Raw genomic sequence first — 27,339 nt, 5'->3', positions numbered from 1 at the left:
CTTATAAGCCATAATTCAATTCAAATCATTGTTTGAATTCAAGCTCAAAAGTACTTTGTATTTACACAAAACAATCAGGTGATATTAAAGATATTTTCAAGCAGTTTTTGTTCAGTGGATATTTCCGTGATTATATGTATATATACATAGATATGTAATTCTTTTCTGATGTCACTCTTTTCAGCAGCGGTCAAAATTAAAAACAAGTCGCCTGAATTATTGTGGCAAAACAATATCGAAAATAAAAATCAATGACTGACATGGTTTATTACTCAAACTTAATCATTATACAGCACAGCTTTTTAAAATTCTCCAGCGGTCTGCCTTTAAGATAATATGTGACAATGTCTTACGAGAGAAAGTTTTGCCCAATTAAAGCACAGAGAACAGTAATGAAAGTCTTGCACTTATACTTCAAATAAATTATTGATAATATCGCCTAGACATTCAGTGACTTCTGTGCTTTTCCGTGGACCGATTCCAGGTTGATGCCTTCCTGACTGCTCTGGGAAAAATCCCCCGGGGATTCTGGTTCAGAGTCCGTATTTTCCAGGCTGCCATCAAACACCTTGATAATGTACTCATACAAGGTAAGATCCTTTTTCCTGGAGAATTTGTTTACCACATTTCTTTCATACTGGTCAATCAGCGTCAGGATATTACCTGTGAAAAGATGAGTAAACAGAAACTTATATAAACCTCTGACTTCTTGCATCCCCCCAATGTAACCTCTAATAACTAGACCAATGTCGAGGAAGGGCCCCGCATAATACCTACCCCTTATGATTGAGTTTCTTAATATTAAGAAATATATGGACAGGTGTCAAGTATTGAAAGCAACTTTCATCAAAATCCAATGAAAATGGGCAGATGGATCGACGGACAGGGAAACGGACGGACAGACAGACGGACAGGGTGAACATTGAACTCGAATGAGGGGCTTATGTACCAAGTATCACAAAGCAAGTTTTAAAGAAATCCCAAATCATTCCTTCAGAAGATATTCTCTGTAAAACATTCAGCCAATCATATTGCAGCAGCCTCATTAAATATGCGCGGAATTCAGCAAACATCGAACTTGAGCGAGGGACTTATGTACCAAGTATCATAAGCAAGTTTCATCGAAATCCCATCATTCCTTCTCAAGATATCGCGTGGAAAGCGAAACCGACAGACATGTAAAACATTCAGCCAATCAGATTGCAGCAGCCTCATTAAATATGCGCAGAATTTGGCGAACATTGAACTTGAGCAAGGGACTTATGTACCAAGTATCATAAGCATGTTTCATCGAAATCCCATCATTCCTTCTCAAGATATCGCGCGGAAAGCGAAACCGACAGACATGTAAAACATTCAGCCAATCAGATTGCAGCAGCCTCATTAAATATGTGCGGAATTTGGCGAACATCGATTGAGCCTTATGTACCAAGTATCATAAGCAAGTTTCATCGAAATCTCATCATTCCTTCTCAAGATATCGTGCGGAAAGCGAAACGGACAGACAGATGGCGCGACAGACGGACAGACGGACAAGGTGATTACTATAGGGCACCCGCATCGCGATGCGGGGCCCTAATTATTTCACAGTTTAAAAGTTTCACTAATATCATGGACCTATTACATTTTTCTCTATTAATGTAATCTATTCTGACCTCAAAAACTGTGAATGGTAGGATCCAAAGAAAACAAAGTTTTTAGGGATCACCTGGTCTTCTTATAGTCACTTTGACCTTCGACATGTTAACTTTGACCTGTGATCTTTGAATGATCACTTTGACACTTCACACTTGCCTTGAACTCCTTTAGTCAACTTTTTTTAACTTTAATAGACTTTCTCTTAGACCTCTATTAGTCACCTTGTCCCCTTAGTCTCCGTCACCTTGACCTCTGTTATGCTATAACTTTGACAACTGATTGATACTTTTAGCAGTAACCTAAAATCTCATAAGTTTTTAAGTCATCTTAACAACTGTTTGATACTTCTTATAATCACTTTGACCTTATCTGACATGTTGATACTTTTAGCAATAACCTGTTTGATCTTTGATAGTCGATCTTTGACACTTCACACTTGCCTTGAACTCCTTTAGTCAACTTTTTTTAACTTTAACAGACTTTCTCTTAGACCTCTATTAGTCACCTTGTCCCCTTAGTCTCCGTCACCTTGACCTCTGTTATGCTATAACTTTGACAACTGATTGATACTTTTAGCAGTAACCTAAGTTTGATCTCTGATAGTCGCTTATCTGTAAGTCATCTTAACACTTCTCACACACCATTATAACCTTGAACAGTCACCATTTACCTTTTAACATTAATTGACTGTAAAAATCTTTGCACTTTGAAATAACATGCATGTAACTCTACATCTTTTTAATTGATCGTACAAAAGGCTTGACTTGAAGGAAGAAATTAATATCTGATGCATGTGACATTTATAACATGTAAATACCAGTTATGACAAATAGGTAGGAACTCATGTATCTGGCACTTACTTATTCCTATAGGGTTGACATTGGTCAGGTAGTCATGAATTCTGTACAGGTTGTCACGAAGGTCTGTATCATCAAATGTAAAGTAACAAAGGTCACGCTTGGCCTGGGAGGCTGCTATCAGCTGGATCAGAGCTAGAAAACAAATGAGACAAGGTAGTGCTGAGGAAGTGCTGAGGAAGTGCTGATTTTGATACTACTCAAAAAGACCTTTTTATTACATTTTTAGCAGTGAAATATAGGGATATCTCAAACTGATAAAAGTGCTTCTTCGCACGAGTGAAAGATGCCAAAAATATTAGCCACACGAGTGAAATATATTTGTTATTACTGAAGACACTATTAAATATCCTATATGTATTGTGCTAACCTATCAAATTTTGTCACTTATTTCACAGATTACACTGAATCTACTGTGAGAAGAATTAATCTTCTGCTATTGTCAAGAATACACAAGTCAAAATCAAACCAAGAAAAAAAGTAGATGTCAAAAAATGACTCTGAGAAGATTTAAATGTCCGGGAAATAAAATAAAAAAATTAACGGAGGACAGAAACGTAAAAGTCATAAGTGTTAAAATGTTCCTAAATGATAATGAAGTCTACTAGGAAAATTGTTGGATGAAAATACCATAACATGTCCACAAAACTACTGACAGGCTTAGAAAACTAAATATGTATTTATTTCAATGACTGTTAAATATGCTAAACCCACCTGGTGATTCACACCAGAATTTATTAAAGCTAAAACCATATTTCTCAGAAAGGAGACTCACCTTTAAGCTGCTTGTCCCCTCCAAATGCTCCACATCCCCAGTTTCCCGTACAAACAGCAGGTAGGTTCTTTGCATCTTTGACATGTGGATTCATGAAACCACAATAGGCCTAATAAAAGGTAAGTAAAGCCAATCACAAATATTCATCTATGTCGTTTTGGTCAATATAATAATTTAATTGAAAACCATGACATATTTTCATTTCCATTTATTTTTCAATCTTTACAGAAAGAAGAATGGAGGTATAGACTCTATTTTTTTCTGAATTGGAATGTTTAAAAAGTAAGAATTTTGTGTACCTTATGATTAAGATCATAACAGAAGTGAATTAACATGACATGTACTACAGGGCCTCTGATGTGAATTAACATGACATGTACTACAGGGCCTCTGATGTGAATTAACATGACATGTACTACAGGGCCTCTGATGTGAATTAACATGACATGTACTACAGGGCCTCTGATGTGAATTAACATGACATGTATTATGTGAATTAACATGACATGTACTACAGGGCCTCTGATGTGAATTAACATGACATGTACTACAGGGCCTCTGATGTGAATTAACATGACATGTACTACAGGGCCTCTGATGTGAATTAACATGACATGTACTACAGGGCCTCTGATGTGAATTAACATGACATGTACTACAGGGCCTCTGATGTGAATTAACATGACATGTACTACAGGGCCTCTGATGTGAATTAACATGACATGTACTACAAGTATTTCTGATGATTTTCACAGGATTACTACAAGTATTTCTGATGAATGTCACAGGATTACTACAAGTATTTCTGATGAATTTCACAGGATTACTACAAGTATTTCTGATGAATGTCACAGGATTACTACAAGTATTTCTGATGAATGTCACAGGATTACTACAAGTATTTCTGATGAATTTCACAGGATTACTACAAGTATTTCTGATGAATTTCACTGGATTACTACAAGTATTTCTGATGAATGTCACAGGATTATTACAAGTATTTCTGATGAATTTCACAGGATTACTACAAGTATTTCTGATGAATGTCACTGGATTACTACAAGTATTTCTGATGAATGTCACAGGATTACTACAAGTATTTCTGATGAATTTCACAGGATTACTACAAGTATTTCTGATGAATGTCACTGGATTACTACAAGTATTTCTGATGAATGTCACAGGATTACTACAAGTATTTCTGATGAATTTCACAGGATTACTACAAGTATTTCTGATGAATGTCACAGGATTACTACAAGTATTTCTGATGATTTTCACTGGATTACTACAAGTATTTCTGATGAATGTCACTGGATTACTACAAGTATTTCTAATGATTTTCACAGGATTACTACAAGTATTTCTGATGATTTTCACTGGATTACTACAAGTATTTCTGATGAATTTCACAGGACTACTACAAGTATTTCTGATGATTTTCACAGGATTACTACAAGTATTTCTGATGAATGTCACAGGATTACTACAAGTATTTCTGATGAATGTCACAGGATTACTACAAGTATTTCTGATGATTTTCACTGGATTACTACAAGTATTTCTGATGAATGTCACAGGATTACTACAAGTATTTCTGATGATTTTCACTGGATTACTACAAGTATTTCTGATGAATTTCACAGGATTACTACAAGTATTTCTGATGAATGTCACTGGATTACTACAAGTATTTCTAATGATTTTCACAGGATTACTACAAGTATTTCTAATGATTTTCACAGGATTACTACAAGTATTTCTAATGATTTTCACAGGATTACTACAAGTATTTCTAATGATTTTCACAGGATTACTACAAGTATTTCAGATGATTTTCACTGGATTACTACAAGTATTTCTGATGATTTTCACAGGATTACTACAAGTATTTCTGATGAATTTCACAGGATTACTACAAGTATTTCTGATGATTTTCACAGGATTACTACAAGTATTTCTGATGAATGTCACAGGATTACTACAAGTATTTCTGATGAATGTCACTGGATTACTACAAGTATTTCTGATGAATGTTACTACAAGTATTTCTGATGAATGTCACTGGATTACTACAAGTATTTCTGATGAATGTCACAGGATTACTACAAGTATTTCTGATGATTTTCACAGGATTACTACAAGTATTTCTGATGAATTTCACAGGATTACTACAAGTATTTCTGATGATTTTCACAGGATTACTACAAGTATTTCTGATGAATGTCACAGGATTACTACAAGTATTTCTGATGAATGTCACAGGATTACTACAAGTATTTCTGATGATTTTCACAGGATTACTACAAGTATTTCTGATGAATTTCACAGGATTACTACAAGTATTTCTGATGATTTTCACAGGATTACTACAAGTATTTCTGATGATTTTCACTGGATTACTACAAGTATTTCTGATGAATGTCACAGGATTACTACAAGTATTTCTGATGAATGTCACTGGATTACTACAAGTATTTCTGATGAATGTCACAGGATTACTACAAGTATTTCTGATGAATTTCACAGGATTACTACAAGTATTTCTGATGAATGTCACTGGATTACTACAAGTATTTCTGATGAATGTCACAGGATTACTACAAGTATTTCTGATGAATTTCACAGGATTACTACAAGTATTTCTGATGAATGTCACAGGATTACTACAAGTATTTCTGATGAATGTCACTGGATTACTACAAGTATTTCTGATGAATGTCACTGAATATTTCACAGTTCCTCTGGAGTTTTTTTCTCTGTATATTCAAAAGTTCCTCTGTAATTTTGTTACTTTTCTGCAATTACAGACTGATGAAATTTGATATCTATATTTACTGTTTTAAGTGTACAATACCTTGTTGAGTTCCCTAGTAACTGAGCTAGACTTGAATTGGCGAGCATATCCATGGAAGATGAGGGCATCTATAGCTACCACATCTGTACACCGTCGTCCCCAGTCATCTCTGTCAACATAAAACTTCAGGTCATTGTGTCAGCTTTTAGATAATGTCACACAATATCATTAAAAAAAGCATTCAGTTATCAATTGACATGTAAATTAAAGGCTCTCCACAATGTCTATTTGTCAGACTTCTTCATAATTCCTCTCAGTAAATCTTTTTTAAAATGTCTGTAATACTCTGTAAAACTGTAAAACCTCTATATAATGTCAGTCAGTAAAACCTCTATATAAGGTCAGTCAGTAAAACCTCTATATAATGTCAGTCAGTAAAACCTCTATATAATGTCAGTCAGTAAAACCTCTATATAATGTCAGTCAGTAAAACCTCTATATAATGTCAGTCAGTAAAACCTCTATATAATGTCAGTCAGTAAAACCTCTATATATATAATGTCTGTCAGTAAAACCTCTATATAATGTCTGTATGTAAAACCTCTATATAATGTCAGTCAGTAAAACCTCTATATAATGTCTGTCAGTAAAACCTCTATATATATAATGTCTGTCAGTAAAACCTCTATATAATGTCAGTCAGTAAAACCTCTATATAATGTCTGTCAGTAAAACCTCTATATAATGTCTGTCAGTAAAACCTCTATATAATGTCAGTCAGTAAAACCTCTATATAATGTCTGTCAGTAAAACTTCTATATAATGTCTGTCTATATATATATAATGTCTGTCATATAATGTAAAAAAACCTCTATATAATGTCTATATATATAATGTCTGTCAGTAAAACCTCTATATATATAATGTCTGTCAGTAAAACCTCTATATAATGTCAGTCAGTAAAACCTCTATATAATGTCTGTCAGTAAAACCTCTATATAATGTCAGTCAGTAAAACCTCTATATAATGTCTGTCAGTAAAACCTCTATATATATAATGTCAAAAAAACCTCTATATAATGTCTGTATGTAAAACCTCTATATAATGTCTGTATAATAAAACCTCTATATAATGTCTGTCAGTAAAACCTCTATATAATGTCTGTCAGTAAAACCTCTATATATATAATGTCTGTCAGTAAAACCTCTGTATAATGTCAGTCAGTAAAACCTCTATATAATGTCTGTATGTAAAACCTCTATATAATGTCAGTCAGTAAAACCTCTATATAATGTCAGTCAGTAAAACCTCTATATAATGTCTGTATGTAAAACCTCTATATAATGTCAGTCAGTAAAACCTCTATATAATGTCTGTCAGTAAAACCTCTATATAATGTCAGTAGTAAAACCTCTATATAATGTCAGTTAGTAAAACCTCTATATAATGTCAGTTAGTAAAACCTCTATATAATGTCTGTATGTAAAACCTCTATATAATGTCTGTATGTAAAACCTCTATATAATGTCTGTCAGTAAAACCTCTATATAATGTCAGTCAGTAAAACCTCTATATAATGTCTGTATGTAAAACCTCTATATAATGTCTGTATGTAAAACCTCTATATAATGTCAGTCAGTAAAACCTCTATATAATGTCTGTATGTAAAACCTCTATATAATGTCTGTATGTAAAACCTCTATATAATGTCAGTCAGTAAAACCTCTATATAATGTCTGTATGTAAAACCTCTATATAATGTCTGTCAGTACGGCCACTATATAATGTCTGTTAGTAAAACGTCTTACCTTGGCGTTTTGTCTTCATAGTTGTCCTTCCACCTGAATGTTTTAGCATAACCATCATAGTCACTGAAACGCTCACAACCTGTGAAGAAAAATCAATAAATCTGTTTCATCCATATATCATCAAACATGTCAAGTCTTTCTGCATACAATAAATGTGAACTTTCTGCAGGCAGCTGGACCCTTGGACCTACCTTTCATAATGAGGCACTCATTGTTTTCAAGACACTCTGTAATGAGGCGGGACACAATCATTTCAGGGCAGATTAGAAAACGGATTTCTTCCTGAACACAACCCTGCCCAAAGACTCCGCCTCCCAGGTACTTATTGGCAAAGTCAACCTACAAAATAAGGTGTCATGTGCTGGTTTCTGTACAAAATACTAATAAGAAACAGGAAAATACATAGAAATCCATAGGAAGGTCAACATCTCTTCCTTAGGTTCATATAAACAAATATTCACCTCATTTCAAGTCTGTTATTGGTTGAATACTTTTACAGCATAGGTCCATGTAAACAATGGACTTAAAGAATAAGTAACAGATTAAGGGAAAACAATTTGCATGAAATTGTAAATGTGTCATTAAACGAAAGCTATTATTCAACATTTTATATTTGACAATGTTTTTGTTTTTTGCCAGAGCAGGAATTTTTTTAGAAATTAACAAAATCTATATCATTATCCTCATACCTGTAGCATGCCTATCCCATCATCCTCTATTGTGCCCTCTGCAGACACATGTAAACCCCGTAGAGATGTGTCTAATTTTTGCCAATCAGGAAACTTGTCAACAGTCTGTCGAATAAATGTCACAGTACCTGTGGGAACTGAATAAGAACAAACGTGTCAGTTGTCTCCAAGCACACCTTAGATTCTATTATTAAATGAGAATTTCCTATTCAAAGTTCAGTCATCAGTCTAAGGTTTGTTTTCATGAGCCCTTTTCAACTTAAGAGCTAAAACAAGAGGCCCAGAAGACCTGTATCGCTCACCTGGATCTTTATGACCAACCGTACAATATCTGTGCATATGTTCCACGTTTAACACATTTGACCCCTGTGACCTTGACTATGAGTCAAGGTCACTTTTGAGTTTTCTGGTAAAAAAGACTTTCTGAGTTCTAATGTGTCAGGAGTAATCCCCACAACTTGATCATTAGGACAAAGTTGATATGAGTTTTGAAAACAAAACATATGCACAAGATGATTTCATGCTTTAAACTATATTGCATACTGGTAATTGTGCTTACCTGAGGAAGTGACACGTCGGAAATAGTTCATTATACATCTCATCTTCTCTAACTTCACCTGGTTTGGCTCACCATCAAACAAGCTGCAGTCAACAGTGTTAACATTTATAAAGAGTCTATCAGAATGAAAGTTCACTTCTAAAAAGGACATAACCTTTGTAATCGTTTATCAGAATGAAAGTTCACTTCTAAAAAGGACATAACCTTGGTAATCGTTTATCAGAAAGAAAGTTCACTTCTAAAAAGGTCATAACCTTTGTAATCGTTTATCAGAATGAAAGTTCACTTCTCAAAAATGGTCATAACCTTGGTAATCGTTTATCAGAATGAAAGTTCACTTCTCAAAAATGGTCATAACCTTGGTAATCGTTTATCAGAATGAAAGTTCACTTCTGAAAAGGACATAACCTTGGTAATCGTTTATCAGAAAGAAAGTTCACTTCTAAAAAGGACATAACCTTGGTAATCGTTTATCAGAATGAAAGTTCACTTCTGAAAAGGACATAACCTTGGTAATCGTTTATCAGAAAGAAAGTTCACTTCTAAAAAGGTCATAACCTTTGTAATCATTTATCAGAATGAAAGTTCACTTCTCAAAAATGGTCATAACCTTGGTAATCGTTTATCAGAAAGAAAGTTCACTTCTAAAAAGGTCATAACCTTTGTAATCGTTTATCAGAATGAAAGTTCACTTCTGAAAAGGACATAACCTTGGTAATCGTTTATCAGAAAGAAAGTTCACTTCTAAAAAGGTCATAACCTTTGTAATCGTTTATCAGAATGAAAGTTCACTTCTCAAAAATGGTCATAACCTTGGTAATCGTTTATCAGAATGAAAGTTCACTTCTCAAAAATGGTCATAACCTTGGTAATCGTTTATCAGAATGAAAGTTCACTTCTGAAAAGGACATAACCTTGGTAATCGTTTATCAGAAAGAAAGTTCACTTCTAAAAAGGACATAACCTTGGTAATCGTTTATCAGAAAGAAAGTTCACTTCTAAAAAGGTCATAACCTTTGTAATCATTTATCAGAATGAAAGTTCACTTCTCAAAAATGGTCATAACCTTGGTAATCGTTTATCAGAAAGAAAGTTCACTTCTAAAAAGGACATAACCTTTGTAATCATTTATCAGAATGAAAGTTCACTTCTAAAAAGGACATAACCTTGGTAATCGTTTATCAGAAAGAAAGTTCACTTCTAAAAAGGTCATAACCTTTGTAATCGTTTATCAGAATGAAAGTTCACTTCTAAAAAGGTCATAACCTTTGTAATCGTTTATCAGAATGAAACTTCACTTCTAAAAAGGTCATAAATATTTTCTGTCAACTTTATAAGTACAAACTTTACAAGTATATAAATACAAGTGTGATCCAAACTTAACAAACATACCTGTTAAAGTTGATAGAAGGGTAGTTACTATATTCTGATGTCTTCTGTCTTGCATTTCTTCTTGGGAAAGTACAAAAGAATGCATTAGCTAGAAGACAGGAAATTTGCTGTTGACTGAAGGTCACACTTCGACTTTTTTCTTTTTTCAAAAGAGGTATTGGCTGGAAAAAGATCAATATTGGTTTTAGATCTGTTTCTTAAATCAGTTGAGAATGTGATAGTACTTGCTTGGATTGACCAACATATGACCACTGATCTACCATGGTAATGAGGTGAAAAACTTACTAGTTGTCATTGTTTCATAAAAGGTCAGGTGTAGCCTAGACTGATGACCAACAAAACCTTATTTTATTCAACAAATTTTACTAATAATTACATGTCAACTATGTCTTATGAATAATAAGCCTTTATTTGTAAATTCTCTCAAAATGCAGCAAACATATCTTTTGAAGTGGAGAATACACAACAGTATAAGGAAAGTAACTCACTCTTACAATAAACAATGGACACAAAATACATACACAATATACAATGATTAATGATAGTTCAAAATGCATACAAACTGGCATGTCATACAACTAATGGTAGACATTGTACCTACAAACTAGCATGTTATACAACTAATGGTAGACATTGTACCTACAAACTAGCATGTCATACAACTAATGGTAGACATTGTACCTACAAACTAGCATGTCATACAACTAATGGTAGACATTGTACCTACAAACTAGCATGTCATACAACTAATGGTAGACATTGTACCTACAAACTAGCATATCATACAACTAATGGTAGACATTGTACCTACAAACTAGCATGTCATACAACTAATGGTAGACATTGTACCTACAAACTGGCATGTCATACAACTAATGGTAGACATTGTACCTACAAACTGGCATGTCATACAACTAATGGTAGACATTGTACCTACAAACTGGCATGTCATACAACTAATGGTAGACATTGTACCTACAAACTGGCATGTCATACAACTAATGGTAGACATTGTACCTACAAACTGGCATGTCATACAACTAATGGTAGACATTGTACCTACAAACTAGCATGTCATACAACTAATGGTAGACATTGTACCTACAAACTAGCATGTCATACAACTAATGGTAGACATTGTACCTACAAACTAGCATGTCATACAACTAATGGTAGACATTGTACCTACAAACTAGCATGTCATACAACTAATGGTAGACATTGTACCTACAAACTAGCATGTCATACAACTAATGGTAGACATTGTACCTACAAACTAGCATGTCATACAACTAATGGTAGACATTGTACCTACAAACTAGCATGTCATACAACTAATGGTAGACATTGTACCTACAAACTAGCATGTCATACAACTACTGGTAGACATTGTACCAAAGTCTAATCAGGTGTAAAACTCAATGTTACTGTAGTATAGTGTGAATATGAACTGAAATTGATAAAGGATTTATGAGATTTATGAGTTTTTTTCAGGATGGATTAAAGATGTGGTCAACTATTATTAATATGTATTAGGAACAGCTATTATTAATATGTATTAGGAACATCTATATCATGCCATTTGAATTTGATGGTATGCTCACTTCACAGTTCATCAAAATTTCATTTTCTCTTACCTGGGTACAAAGATTTGGAAGGTTCAGGGCTAGCCTGACCATTTCCTTTAATGTTGTTTTGAAAAAGTGATTTCTTTCCGCCACCTCGATTTCCTATTAAATTAAGACAGTGATATGGGACTTAAACTAAGAATATAAACCACATTTTTTTTCATTAAATAGACATTTCAAATGTCATTCTTAAAATTTATGGAATACAAATTAAACTGAATACAATTTTGAAATTCAAAACTTCAAGAAATAGAGATCCAATAAATTCCTAATTTAAAACAAGAAAAAATAAGCATAATTTGTTTACAAAATTCATATATTGAAAATCTGTGGCAAATATTATCAAAATATAGGAATATGTTTATTACAAATTTTTGCAAATAGTATGTTGATTTGAACATTTTCATTTTAGAATATTTTATTGCACAAACAGAAATACAATATGGATAGAGCAACAGGCAAAGCCTACACTAGCCCTCTCCTTAAAATCAAATTAGATTTCAATATAAATCAATAATACACTTACTTTGGAGAAGAAATAGTGAAGGGTTTTGAAGTCCCACCTTTCAGAATATCTCGAATTATATGTCAAGATAACTTCCTGGAATTCAAATAAAATAAAATCTGTATTTCAGGAAGGAAATGCTGGAGATACGGTATTTAAGAGAGAATTAATATGGTAAACATATGTATCTGATCAAATGTGTACACATGTGTAAATGTGTATATTGATCTTAATTTTTTCCATTATCAGGGTTGAAACTCATGTATCCCACAAATCTGTCAGGTGTTACTGTAGAGCGTGTTATTTTGTGGTGAGGATATTTTTGCTGCATTAAATAATGAGAATGGTGTAGTAGATGTGTTTCTGCATCCAGATCACAAAATTTTGATTCTTTGAAATATAGTTTGATTGTTTTAAAAGAAAAATCCAGAAAATTTCGACCCTTGATAATTACGAATATATACAGTAATTTCAAGGTGTCAACTTTGATTTTATTATTGTTCATGTCATTGAAAAAAGTAGAAAAAAAATGGGGCAAAGCCACAATTGGCCAGGTTGCGGGATGAGTGCAATGTTATATATTGTGCTCAAAAAAACATTTCAGCCAGTGAGAGGCTATCGTGCTCAAAACACCATCTCAACCAATGAGAGGCAAAGACTGCCATCTTGGATTATCCACGGCAGGCTGTTCCAAAGCCCGGAAAATCCAGAAAAAACGTCCGGAATGAATCCTAAATAAATAGGTGCACATCTTCAACATATATATAAAACATCCTGTAAAGTTTCAAGCTTCTACGTCAAAAACTCTAGGAGGAGTTGATTCTACAAAACTGGTACCCCTTTTCCCTGCCAAACTGCGGAAAATGACTAAGTTCCAAAGCCAGGGATATCCAGAAAAATGTCTGGAATGAATCCTTAATAATAGGAGGTGCACATAAACAACATATATATATAAACATCCTACAAAGTTTCAAGCATCTACGTCAAAAACTCTTGGAGGAGTTTATCTGCCAGCCTAGCCGCCCACCCACCCATCTGCCCGTCTGACATTCATTATACTATGTGCAACCCGGCCAAAAATCAGCATTGGTTTGATTAGTATTATCAAAACCTTAAGTCTTGCTTCATATATCTAATCTATGCACAAATCGTTATTACATAATGCTGATTTCAATAGCTGAATGAAATGACTGTATGTGGTTAATATTTCTCAGCTATGTGTCACATATGAAACCGACATACTTCTAGTTCATATGGGCCATGAATGTCACAAAGTAAGACTTCCGTGATCATATCCCATCGCCTCCTTACTGTCTGTTTTCCATCCTGTAAAATATCAAATAATATTCACAATTTATCAGTCTTAAAAAAAAACAAAAATAAAATAAAATTCATATATTTGTTGTTCTCTTGAAGAAGGCAAACTCTTGCTCTAATCCACCCATGTGGGTAAGTGGGTATCTATATACAGGGAAGGCTTAAATATTCTTGGTTTGTTTTCTGATGATGGTTTTAAAATGAAAAAAACAATATAAATCAACCTGTCTCCAAAAAATATTTCAAATTCAATGTAAGTAAAGAAAAACTGTCAAGAAAGTGCCTTTGTGCATGAGGATCATTATCTCTGTATAACTGCTTCCTGTGATTTGAACCTCTAAACATGTATCATGTTTTATTTGCCATCTTGTTTACCAGCAAGAGTAGTGATAGTCCAGTGTGTGGAGACTAAGCAACTTCTAGTGAAGATCTAAGTTGTGTGGTTGGGCAAGGCACTTTACCCCAATAGCTCTGGAGAGCATGAGGAGGACATTTCTTATGGTGTTCATTTCAGTAGCTAGTAGCTTCCACGAGACCTCAAAATCACTTGTATATTCATAGAATGATGAATTCAGCAAACAAACAAATTGTTTACCATAATGATGCTTCACTTTGAATTTATAAGAGCTTAGAAAAGAAATAATGACCTACCTTGCCCTTGACTGGGTATTCATTGTAATTAGAACAAGGCATCCTAACATGGTCATTGTCCCAACGGTCCTTGAAGTTGTATGGGAAGGGATCAGGAGGCTTTCCAGAGTACTGAAACTGGATCAGGAATATCAGAATTAACAAGGTATATATATAATATTTATATCTCTTCTAGATAGGGAATCCAATATCCCATAAAAAAATCAATTGCAATCTTATATCTCACTCATCCTGCTTTATAAGTATGGTCACTTCCAATCAAAACGCAAAATACAATACACTTTATGTCTACCTCCCCATCTCCTCCACACACATGCCCCTATCCCCCTTAAAATTTTTTTAAAAAAACCACACACAAAATTTCTAGTAATCTTTTATGTAGACATCATAGATATGGTGTTGTCATGTTTAAATCTTGATGCATTGTACATGTTGTACAGAATGTGAACAACAACAACAACATTTATCAAGTTAGTAAAATTCAATCCTTGTTTTGAATTACAATACAAATATAAGTTAACATATATGGGACATTTATTTCAGCGATTTCTGTTTCAATTTAATTGTAAAGGCGGAAAATTCCTAAACAGGAAATATTTCTGAACAGGAAACCAATCAAACCTATGACTCTAGTTTACAAAGAATCAGCACTGGAAACACTCATTTGTTACACGAAAGTGCATCTACATGTACTTAACACACACTTACGTCTGCTATTAATGACCCTCTGGAGCAATGTAAAGGCTTCAGTGATAAGGAGCCTAGTCAGTTTTACACATATTAAACAAAACTTTCATTTTGTTAAAAAACACTGAAATTCAATATACAGTAATTCAATATACACTAATTCAAAATAATTCTTTAAACACACGAAATTGGGAAATAAAAATAGATTTGCAAATTTTCATGAGATGAGCAATCAGGTCCTCAAGATGGCAGTTTCCATAATATTTACTGATGAAATGGAAACAAGCTTGCGGATTCATGTACTTAATTATCAAAACAATAGAAAACTATCCTGAAAACTTAAACACAAAGTGCAGTTGTTATAGGAGGAAATTATTCAAAAGTTATTCAAATTATATTTATTTTCTTCTTTGAATTTTTTCTCAGATTTAAAAAACCAACTGCCCTATTACCTAATCAAAAAAGGAGTTGTGTAACAGCAGCTTCTACAGAAAATCACTAAACGGTTCAATTTTCATTTTGTATCTGGTGAAAAACATTATAACATTTATATCTCTGTTAAAAGTTGTGCACTTTCTGTTAATTATAATATTTTAAAGTTTGCATAACCATTTTATCAAAAACGTCAAAAAATTGAAATTAAATAGGAATGACCCAATAATAATTTATATAATTATCGTTCTGAGATTGTAAACAATGTTTTTTGCGCAGAAAAATTCAAAAATCATAATGAAGTGGTGGGTTTAAATAATATTCCTGAAGGTCATCTGATGAACTTGGCTATCTCTGATCAAACCATAACAGCGAGTGTCAACCAGTGTTAGTTTGAAGCTGATAATCTTTATCACTTTTTCTCAAAAACTGCCATGATTTCATAAACAGTTTTATTTGAAGTATAACAACACCTGCCTCAAACCAATGGGAAAAATATTGAAATCTAACCATTAAGTTCCTTTAAGTGATCCATTTTATGATGTTACAGAATTAATTTTTATTTTCATCATGAAAGACAAAGGCCAAAATATAGGTCAAAGTGGTCTATTTTTGGTAAGGGTCATTCCCGACTTTCCAAGGTGATGCCGTACAGTATACCAGTACTATGGTAACATTTTCTAACTTATGAATGTCAAAAGGCAAAAAATATAGGTTGCAATGATCTTCTTGTGGTATAAAGCACAAAAATTTCTAAAGGTGTATGCACATACAAATATCGGCGACCCTTTGTGAAAACATTGATGAAAACATCTATGTAAGAGGGACAGACATGAATGTTTCTAAAAAGTCAGATAAAATTTGTAAATATCACTCATCTTTTTAGGTCAGGTAAACAGACCAGTATCCTACAAAAAAAGGTGTGAATTTTCCCTATCTCCTCCATTTAAAGTTGAAATTTTCAAACATTAATAAAAAAAAAAATGCTATGCTGGCTCTGGAGCCTTAATGATACAACCAGTGTTGACTGTGCTTAAAATAATAAATTTAGACAAGAAAATCATAAATTTAGTTCTTATTACTATAGTAGTGTTTACAAAATTTTGCAAAACAGCCCTATGTCAATTAAATATTCCCAAATCTGAACCTATGGCCAAACTGCTGAACTCCCCTGCATAATAAACTGTACTAATATTTCCCTGACTGTGCCAGGTTTGAAGGGCCTCGACTCAAATTCTTCCTCATCTACATTTGCATCCTCTTATAATAGGTTAACTTACAGAACCTTATCTACATGTTGTACTATAATGCTTTAGTTTTTATTTGGTACTAAGCATATTTCAATATGTACATGTGAACAGAACATATGGTGATGTGTGACCCTAACATATGATGTATGACCATCTGCATGTCCGCTATTCTGATTTACATACAACAGTTTTTCAGGGTCATCTAGCTTGAAACACAATAAGTAGAACAAATATCAATAATAAGTCTTCCATGATATTTCTGCATGACAACACTATTCTCAATTTTAAGATCTTAAGACTTCATTTCTCTATTTGTTTGATAATCTTAAGTATCCCTAATAGCTTTTGTTGCCATTGTTAATCTTGTTCTCATATTTCTTTTGTTCATATCTTTTGTAAATTTCAGAGATTCGGAGATTAAATCAAAATTATTTCATTAATATGTCTACACTAAGTTTTTTGTTAGTTTTGCACTAAGAAGACTGATTTCAATCTTTCATAGTTAAATTCATACTAGGATTGTAATATCTTTGAAGTTAAATATATAATTTTGAGTCATGGTATGGATGTCGCAGAACTATTCTTAATGTTAACTGGTACTAATTAGCTGGAATAAGAAAGATGGACGGTTAGAGAGCCAGAATGGTGAAACAAACTAGAGAGACATGTGGACAGAAAAGGAGGATGGATAGACTGATGCAAGAATGGACAGTTTCTGCAAAATACTGACTTACCGGAACCTTGAACAAGACTTTATGAGCAGCAACAGATGCGAGACACTGAAGCTTTTCCAAACAGCTAGGGCTTCTGTTCATTTTGGTAATAGGCATTCCCTGCCAAAAGAGATATGATTAAGTAATGATACACTGTTACATAAAATCAAAAACATCAATGATGACAATAATGTAGGGTTGCCATTTACAAAGGCTATACATTGTTTTGTCATCACATTACAATAAAGTGAGGTAACCTCTAAAAATATGTTCAACAGACAAACAACAAAATGTCTGTAGAGCTTTTATTAAGACGTTGATAAGGAAACAATTGTTGTTTTGGATGTATAAGGAAAATGAAATCAACATTCCATCAGTGGAAATCACCTGACCAAGCTGATGTCAACCCCAACATTATTTGGGCAAAATGTTCAAGCCAGGATACACTTATCTTAAAATTCATATTGTCAATGATCATGGCTCTCTAGGCACCCTGTGAATTACCTTCCAGGATCATTAAATACCTACCCTGAAAACACAGTCGTTTTTTCGTTCGCTTGGTTTTCTGGTAGGAATGTCAAGGATATGGTCTTCACTGTCTGGTCCTACAGAGTTCCGCATGTCAGACTGATCCGAACTGTAAAAGTCAAACTTAATTTGTATGTTTTTTTTTCAATATCTTCACTTGCACGCTCTTATATGTTACGCTATGAAAATCATTCCAAATTTTGCTGCAGAATACATTGGTAAGTATATACTTTTTCTGTGATAAGCCCGGGGAACTAGCACCTTACCTCTGACTCAAAGTTAAAAAATTGGGTTATCACAAATATCAAAGCATTGTTAATTCTAAAATATGAGTACTGGGTAGACATCTGACAAGGGGTTAATGCTCTTTGATATAATACCTTAATGCTATTGGTAGTCATCAAAAGTACTTTTGTTCACATATACTGTAAATGTACATATGTTCGCACTTTTTTCACTGACAGTAATAGTCTAATTGGCCTTTCTTTATGCTTCGTAGTTTTTGTGTAGGATTTATGTTTTAGAATAGCAGATAAGTATTGAGGAAACAGAAACAAATATTTTTCATGTATTACAAAGACAACATGTAAATAATCATCAGCTTACTCTGAAAACAATGTTGGAGAATCACATTCCATTGGTAGTGTTGGGGACTGGTTGTTTGTTCCGTGAATAGCATCTGCCAGAGAAGATGGACCTGTTGATAAATAAAGCACATATGCTAATTTATTGCTGACCTCTTTGTTAATTCTCATGAAAACATCAGTACTTATGATTACTGTCAACTACAGTTAGAAAGTGCATATGCATTGAAGAGTACACTGCAATAAAAGACATTTCATGTCTTTAAAGGGATATTCCACTGAAACTGCGAAATTTCTGGCGGTCCTGAACTCATTCTAGTGACTTCTGAAATTAATGTTAGCATCAAAATATCTCTCTTGTGAGTTAGTTTGGACAGGTGAAATTGGTGGAAATAATCTTAGCCAATGTAAATTTAACCATCTAAATATAGTGTACGTGGAAATGCGGAACTGAAGGATCACTGAATCATAAATTTTATGCAGAGTATTGGGTAAATACACAAAAGTGTGTATGCTGTTCACTAAAATTTCTGCTGTGGTTGCAATTTAGTTGCAAAGTAATGAGAACACAAACCTGTTCTGATCCAATCAGGGCAAAGTGAACATTTGTAAATCAATCTTGCTAGATCTATATATAACTTCCACAAATTAAATATTATCTGTTTATTCAAATGGTATATTTATGTGTACGATTTCCATAATCAGCAGATAACTTTGTTCAATTTTCTTCGAAGCATCTTATGAAATTCTAACTTGTGTGGAATATACGTTTATAAATCACTCTTCTGGATGTTAATTGGTATTTCAAATCTTTATTTTTTGCGAATCTTTTTCAATTAAATTTTTCAAAGCAAAGCATCCCTCCCTCCTTTTCTCTATCTCTTGTTCAAAAGACAAATACATACACTTTGTCTTGAAATTTCATGAACATAGATAACATTTCACAATTACGTATGATTCTTGTCTTATAATTCACTGTTGTTTTATATTATAGTCATTTGTCAAGTTGTGACATAGTAAAAGTAGTTTTGTACCTGGAGCTGATGTAACTCCTTTAAAATCGCTACCAACTGAGGTTCCCGCAAGACTAGTTCCCGCTTGACTGAAACAGAAATTGTTTTTATTAACTTACAGGCAACTGATGAATTAAAGAGTATTAGATGTAGCTGCATAATGTTTTATTTGTAGTTATTTTTAGACTCTACAAATGTTTTATTTGTAGTTATTTTTAGACTCTACAAATGTTTTATTTGTAGCTATTTTTAGACTCTACAAATGTTTTATTTGTAGCTATTTGTAGCTATTTGTTTTATTTGTAGTTATATTTTGTACCCATACTCTACAAATGTTTTATTTGTAGTTATTTTTAGACTCTACAAATGTTTTATTTGTAGCTATTTTTAGACTCTACAAATGTTTTATTTGTAGCTATTTGTAGCTATTTGTAAACTCTGTTACTGCAGCAATCTATATTTATGAAATCAGTGCACATTGTATACAGCTTTTTGACAGTATATTTGTACCCATAGAAAAACTTTATATGTGCAATCAAACCTGCTTAAAAAGGTCACTTTCACATAAAGGTCTCCTCTCTATTAAGGTGTAATACATAGTAATGAAAGCTCTATATAAAAGTATGGATTACATGAGGTCAACACAAACAAAATGATGATGTTATGAATTCCCGATGTGGAAGTCAAGACATCCTGATCAAAATTTAGGAATCACCTGAAGATGGTTGTTAGTGAAACACAATATCCACTGTAAAGACTTAATCATTCAATGAAAATTGCAAAGGTACATGTATTGTATAAACAGGTAATCTGATAATTTTTATCATTCTTCTATTTATCATTTTTATATTTTGCATAGTTTTCATTCCATATTTATGAAGACTTGTTTCCAAAATCAGATTTCAATGACAAATATCAACAACTGCAGCGCAAAAAACTTACAGGCTGATGAAGAGAATTTTCATGATAAAATCTTATGATCTCATTCAGAATGTTTCCTCATAAAACATCAAATTTGTTTGTTTCATTATCATTTATCTGGTTCCAATTTTAAGAACATGATACAAATGTATTACATGACCTGACCTAGATTAACATGACAGGTGCCATCAATGAAGTGGAGGACACTTACCCATCATAAGTACCTGGTCTTATCATTTTTGTAATTTTTAGGTAATATTTTTTAAGAGAAAGGACAAATATGAACTTAACTTAATGTCCTTGATTTTTCTGTCAGGAACCCATTATGATGTTAAGAGCAAGTTTCTTTAACTTAGATATTTTTCATAGTCTATGCTGCTAGTTAAGCAGCCTATTGCAATCTCCAACCAGACAAAAAATATCCTTATAAACTATCTTCTACTTACAGTTGGATATTGTACATTTGCACTGTTTTCATCTCATCTTAGATAATATATGACATGTATTTAAATATGACAATCTACATATGTACCTGGTTGTCTGAGGGAGTTTAACACTGACTAAAGGCTTCACTGGGAGGTTTGCTTTAGAATCAGCCATTTTATTGGTGTTCTTCTTGGTCTTCTGTTGATCTGTAAATCAGACCAAATGCATTGCTAAAACATGTTATTATTATGTTTATAGAATAGAAGTTCTCATAACAAAACCAGTAGAAGAAGTATTATTATGTTTATAGACAGAAGTTCTCATAACAAAACCAGTAGAAGAAGATGTATTATTATATCTATAGAATAGAAGTTCTCATAACAAAACCAGTAGAAGATGTATTATTATATCTATAGAATTCTCATAACAAAACCAGTAGAAGATGTATTATTATATCTATAGAATAGAAGTTCTCATAACAAAACCAGTAGAAGATGTATTATTATATCTATAGAATAGAAGTTCTCATAACAAAACCAGTAGAAGATGTATTATTATATCTATAGAATAGAAGTTCTCATAACAAAACCAGTAGAAGATGTATTATTATATCTATAGAATAGGAGTTCTCATAACAAAACCAGTAGAAGATGTATTATTATATCTATAGAATAGAAGTTCTCATAACAAAACCAGTAGAAGATGTATTATTATATCTATAGAATAGAAGTTCTCATAACAAAACCAGTAGAAGATGTATTATTATATCTATAGAATAGAAGTTCTCATAACAAAGCCAGTAGAAGAAGTATTATTATGTTTATAGACAGAAGTTCTCATAACAAAACCAGTAGAAGAATTATTATATCTATAGAAGTATAACAAAACCAGTATATTATTATATCTATAGAATAGAAGTTCTCATAACAAAACCAGTAGAAGAAGTATTATTATATCTATAGAATAGAAGTTCTCATAACAAAACCAGTCTATAGAAGAAGTATTATTATATCTATAGAAGTTCTCATAACAAAACCAGTAGAAGAAGTATTATTATATCTATAGAATAGAAGTTCTCATAACAAAACCAGTAGAAGATTATTATATCTATAGTATTATTATTATTATAGAATAGAAGTTCTATAAAACCAGTAGAAGAAGTATTATTATATCTTAACAAAACCAGAGAAGATGTATTATTATATCATAGAATAGAAGTTCTCACAAAACCAGTAGAAGAAGTATTATTATATCTATAGAATAGAAGTTCTCATAACAAAACCAGTAGAAGAAGTATTATTATGTTTATAGACAGAAGTTCTCATAACAAAACCAGTAGAAGAAGTATTATTATGTTTATAGACAGAAGTTCTCATAACAAAACCAGTAGAAGATGTATTATTATATCTATAGAATAAAAGTTCTTATAACAAAACCAGTAGAAGAAGTATTATTATATCTATAGAATAGAAGTTCTCATAACAAAACCAGTAGAAGAAGTATTATTATATCTATAGAATAGAAGTTCTCATAACAAAACCAGTAGAAGATGTATTATTATATCTATAGAATAGTTCTCATAACAAAACCAGTAGAAGATGTATTATTATATCTATAGAATAGAAGTTCTCATAACAAAACCAGTAGAAGATGTATTATTATATCTATAGAATAGAAGTTCTCATAACAAAACCAGTAGAAGAAGTATGTGACTTCATTAAATACTCAAACTCTACTTCCCCAACTCTTCTGTATAATGAATGTAGTGTTTATGGTTTTTTTACCAGAATGTTTCAGAAGCCTGTGTCTTTATTCATTAGAATCAAGAATACATAATATTTTCTTTAAAATTGGGAAGATATTCTTGTTTTTTTATGTCAATTTAGAAAAATGACTTTTTATTAAGGGGATACAGCATGATTTGGACTGTGAAACATACCAAATGGTCATTCATTTTACATTTTACATTAACAAATCCATTAATAAGTAAACAGTATTTTTTCTCTATAATGTAAAAGCATATATGTATATTTTCACTAATGAATTAAATATCGAGATTATTTGTATGTTAACAAAATATCACAGTTTGGAACAATATATACCCTTCCCATTTGTGCTAGTATAGAAAGCCTACCAAATTTGAAAGAAGTTGATTGAAAACTGAGGGAGCAGATCTCCAGATAAGTTCAAAAAGCTGCAAAAAACAAAGGGCAATAACTCCTCAAAACCTCATAGAGTGAAAATAGAACAAAGGCAAATACTGGTATATGTAGCAGTTAATAAAATACTAAGTTTTAGAAAAATCAATCAAAAACTGAATGAAGAAAAATCCAGACCAGAAGAAAAAAACCACAAAGGACAAAAGTTCTTTCAAAACTTGTTGAATCAAAATGCTGTTCACAAAAAAATTACTTTCTATCATGGTTACAAACCTACCAACTTTCAAAAGAATCAGTTAAAAACTGATGAAGGTGATATCCAGGTTAAAAAGATGGTAAAATATAGTAACTCTTCCAAATTAAAATGCTTTTCAGGAAAACACATCATCACAAAATGATGATTAATCCTAAATTTGAAAGAGATTGTTTGAAATCTGCTGAGAGGAAATCTTCAGATAAATAGAAATTTTTGACAGATGGACAATGTTATAGCATAACATGTACTATTAAAATTTTTACAGGTGTATAAAAAAAGTTCTATCAAAGTGAACATGAGACCAAACAATATTTACCTTGTTCACTTTTATTCTTTTTAAAGAAATCTAGAATAGTCTTTTTCCTTTTTGCAGGTGGCTCACTCATTCTACGAATGTAGAATCTGCATAATGAAACAATATGTTATGTAACATGTAAAGCATCATATAATCAATATAAAAATGACATTTAAAAGGTTGATAGGAACTGATAACATATTCAATAGTTAATCAGGAATGATGACATCATAAAGGTAAACAAGATTTGATGATATATCTGCAAGGTACACAAGAACTCATGATACACCTGCAAGGTACACAAGAATTGATATATCTGAAAGGTACACAAGAATTGGTGATATTTGACACCAGAATAGATGCCAAAGAAGGGATCCCATGCATCCCATACAAATCATGACAACTTATATCTAAAATACATATATACTGGTTTACTCAAACATATCATTTCAAAAAGCAGCACAGCATTGCTCCTCCATTCCATTGTGAATAATGATGATATTGAATACTGGGGCATACCCATATATTTGGAGAAATATTGTTTGAACAATCTATGTTGATTAGATAAGACCTACGCAGTGGAAATCATGTCAATAAAGTGAAACATTCAAATTAATACAATGCTATTCTTAATGTATTACCTCCAAGCCAGATTGTCTGATCACAGTTCTAGAGACTGGCTTCTAAGCTTTCTGGTACACAATCTCTGCACCACAAAAATTCATCATTCAATAGCTAAGAACTGGAAAGCTCTGAAAATACATATTTTTTTCATGAAGTTTCAGCAAGGAAAAAGAAATTAGGAAAACAAAACAAGTGTGACAAACGTCAGTGAAACAGAAATTACTTATCACAGTGACCTACAAATATATATTTGAAACTGCATATAACACTCAAGGTTGTTTGTTTTTGTGTTAAAGTGTCCTTACACCAACAGTGTTATATTGTTGTGATAGATAATTTGAGATTGTCACATAAATAGAGAAGATAACAGAGCAATCACATTCCATTGAATTTTTGTTTTTATGCGTCATTTAATAACAAAGCACAGAAAAGCCTCTAACAACATGACACATGATAAGAACAACCCTGATGCAGTGATCACTGTAGTCACTCCATGTTGGTCAAATGTTCTTTAGCGCTTAATGTTATTTAATGTTATACCTACTGACTTAACATGAAATATATCATATACTTCTAAATTCTAGAATACTATCAGTATACTATGGACCAGCAAACTAATAATGGAAAAAAACGTGTTTGTAAATGTTGCTTCTGTAACTTTTTTCATACTTCAAAACCTGTTTCCCAGAAAAAAGATGGAGGATTTTCAAATAGATTGTTTTAACTGTCATGATGGCTGGCCAGCAGGCGCTACGTATATACTTAAGATATATCGTATATAGGCTTTTGATAAAGTGTGGCACGCCGGTCTCCTTTATAAACTAGAAAATGTTGGAATCAAAGGTAATCTACTTTGTTGGCTTAAAAGTTACTTATCTGAACGAAATCAATTTGTTGCCTTGAATGGCCAAGCTTCTGAAAAACGTTCAATTAACTCTGGGGCTCCTCAAGGATCTATATTAGGGCCTCTATTATTCTTAGTTTACGTTAACGACATCAGCGAGGGTATTTCGTCGGATATCAACTTATTCGCTGACGATACGTCACTTTCTTCGGCAATATCTGGTCAGGCCTCTGTAGAAAGACTGAACAATTATTTATCTATATTGTCTCAGTGGGCGAAACGATGGCTAGTTTCTTTTAATGCTTTGAAGACCGAACTTGTTCTTTTTACTCAAAAACGAGCATTGGTTATACCTAACTTAATTCTTGATAATGTTGTTATAAAACATGTTAATACACATAAACATCTCGGTGTTTTATTGTCTGGGAATCTGAGCTGGCATTCTCATGTGTCAGAAATTGTCGGTAAAGCTAATAAAATTTTAAACATACTTCAGTCACTATCGTATATAATCCCACGAGCCTGTCTTGAAACTCTCTATAAATCAATGGTTAGATCTATCTTAGAATATGGTAATGTATTATTTGATAATTGTAGTCAATTTGAATCCGACCTCATTGAAAGTGTACAGAGAAGAGCAGCTTTGATATGCACTGGTGGTTAAAAGGTAACTAAATATACTAAACTGTTAAATGAATTAGGATGGGAATCTCTTAGTGACCGAAGAAGAAATTGTAGACTAAAAATGTTGTATAAAATTAAGCATGATCTTTGTCCTTCATATCTTAAATCTGTATGTCCCCTACTTAACCATCGCACTCAAAATTATGGCTTTCGAAATTCTGATACTATTCTTCCCATAACATCTAGGAAATCCTTCTTCCACCAATCTTTCTTTCCCAAGTCAATAAGAGACTGGAATAATCTGCCTGTACATTTTCGCTGTAGTTCTACATTAGCATCTTTCTCAAAATCTTTGTGTAATAGTATGACTCCTCTGTCTAAATCTCTGTATACATATGGACATGGAAAGGGCAAAGTGAATCATTGTAGAATACGAATGGCACTTAGTGCCCTTAACAAACATAGATTTTCTTATAATTTAACTGTAAATAAATTTTGTGACTTGTGTATACATTCTCCTGAAGACGAGAAACATTTCTTTTTATATTGCCCTATATATAATGGATCCCGTATTAAGATGTTGCGTCTGGTATGTAATGAAATTGCTCCAAATGTCAATCCGATTCTTGTTGTTGAGCTAATACCTGATGTTCTAGTAAATATATTACTACATGGATGTGAAACTTTAGACTGTCAATCAAACAAAGTTATATTTGATCAAGTTTTCGATTTCATAATCAATTCAAACCGATTCTAATCATCTCTCTCTCTCCCTCTCTCTCTCTATCCCTCTCTCTCTCTCTCCCTCTCTCTCTGTCTGGTGTGCGAGCAGGTGTGTGCTGTGTGCGTGGATGAGTGTGCGAGTATCAATTTAATGAATGAAAGGAGTGAGTAAATGTAAGTAAGTTTTGTCAGTTTCGAATATGTTTTCTTGTATTGTACTATGTAATGTGTTTCATGTCGAGGAAAGCAACTAGTAGTCCCAGGGCTGTTTGCAATCCTCTTTAAACAAATAAAGAATTAAATTACTTATATCGTGCTGTAAAGCGGCTTCACTAAAATTGTCAACCAGCGAAAATGAAAGTAGATTCTTATGTGCCGATCTATTGGGTTTCGATTACCGCAACAGAATTCCCATTACTGCAAACCTTGTGTGATATTACAATATAAACTAAATAAAGATACATAAAAGTCATAGATACCACTACTTCCTTGTCCTGTAAATCGGTTGCTGACAAAGCGTTGTCTTATGCCGTCTGCCTCTTGTTTACTGTTACCGCCATCTTGGTTATGATAGCCTCAAACTAGGCACACTATATACGTTGTTTATTTACATATTCTTCAATATTGCATCTTTAACATATTC

General features: G+C 32.7%; 1 protein-coding gene across 1 annotated transcript; it reads right to left on the bottom strand.

Moving 5' to 3' along the window:
* Positions 1-252: 252 nt before the first annotated feature.
* On the bottom strand, positions 253-27,243 carry LOC132547666 (poly(ADP-ribose) glycohydrolase-like). Its single transcript, XM_060211453.1, has 21 exons — positions 27,176-27,243; positions 24,523-24,633; positions 23,903-23,988; positions 21,278-21,377; positions 19,846-19,913; positions 18,834-18,924; positions 18,228-18,336; positions 17,721-17,819; positions 14,618-14,734; positions 13,892-13,975; positions 12,671-12,745; positions 12,154-12,246; positions 10,517-10,677; positions 9,125-9,207; positions 8,566-8,702; positions 8,068-8,215; positions 7,877-7,955; positions 6,128-6,236; positions 3,271-3,379; positions 2,499-2,630; positions 253-663 (listed from the first exon to the last, which is right to left on the bottom strand). The coding sequence occupies exons 3-21, from the start codon at positions 23,970-23,972 to the stop codon at positions 440-442; spliced, it is 2,088 nt and encodes a 695-aa protein (XP_060067436.1). The 5' UTR covers positions 23,973-23,988; positions 24,523-24,633; positions 27,176-27,243; the 3' UTR covers positions 253-439.
* Positions 27,244-27,339: the final 96 nt, after the last annotated feature.

This window comes from Ylistrum balloti, unplaced genomic scaffold (assembly GCF_031769215.1).
Source record: "Ylistrum balloti isolate Yb309-2 unplaced genomic scaffold, AGI_CSIRO_Ybal_v1 Utg369972, whole genome shotgun sequence".
Lineage (NCBI taxonomy): Eukaryota > Metazoa > Mollusca > Bivalvia > Pectinida > Pectinidae > Ylistrum > Ylistrum balloti.
The sequence above is the reverse complement of the archived record's forward strand: the minus strand, read 5'-3'. Positions and strand labels throughout refer to the sequence as shown.

What these genes read in the sequence shown, in the direction of transcription:
- LOC132547666 (XM_060211453.1), bottom strand. Translation starts at nt 23,972, where the DNA reads ATGAGTGAGCCACCTGCAAAAAGGAAAAAGACTATTCTAGATTTCTTT. An exon ending in AATACCCAGTCAAGGGCAAG is followed by an intron (nt 13,976 to 14,617) that starts GTAGGTCATTAT and finishes GATATTTTACAG; the next exon opens with GATGGAAAACAGACAGTAAG. An exon ending in TTCACTATTTCTTCTCCAAA is followed by an intron (nt 12,247 to 12,670) that starts GTAAGTGTATTA and finishes TTAATTTAATAG; the next exon opens with GAAATCGAGGTGGCGGAAAG.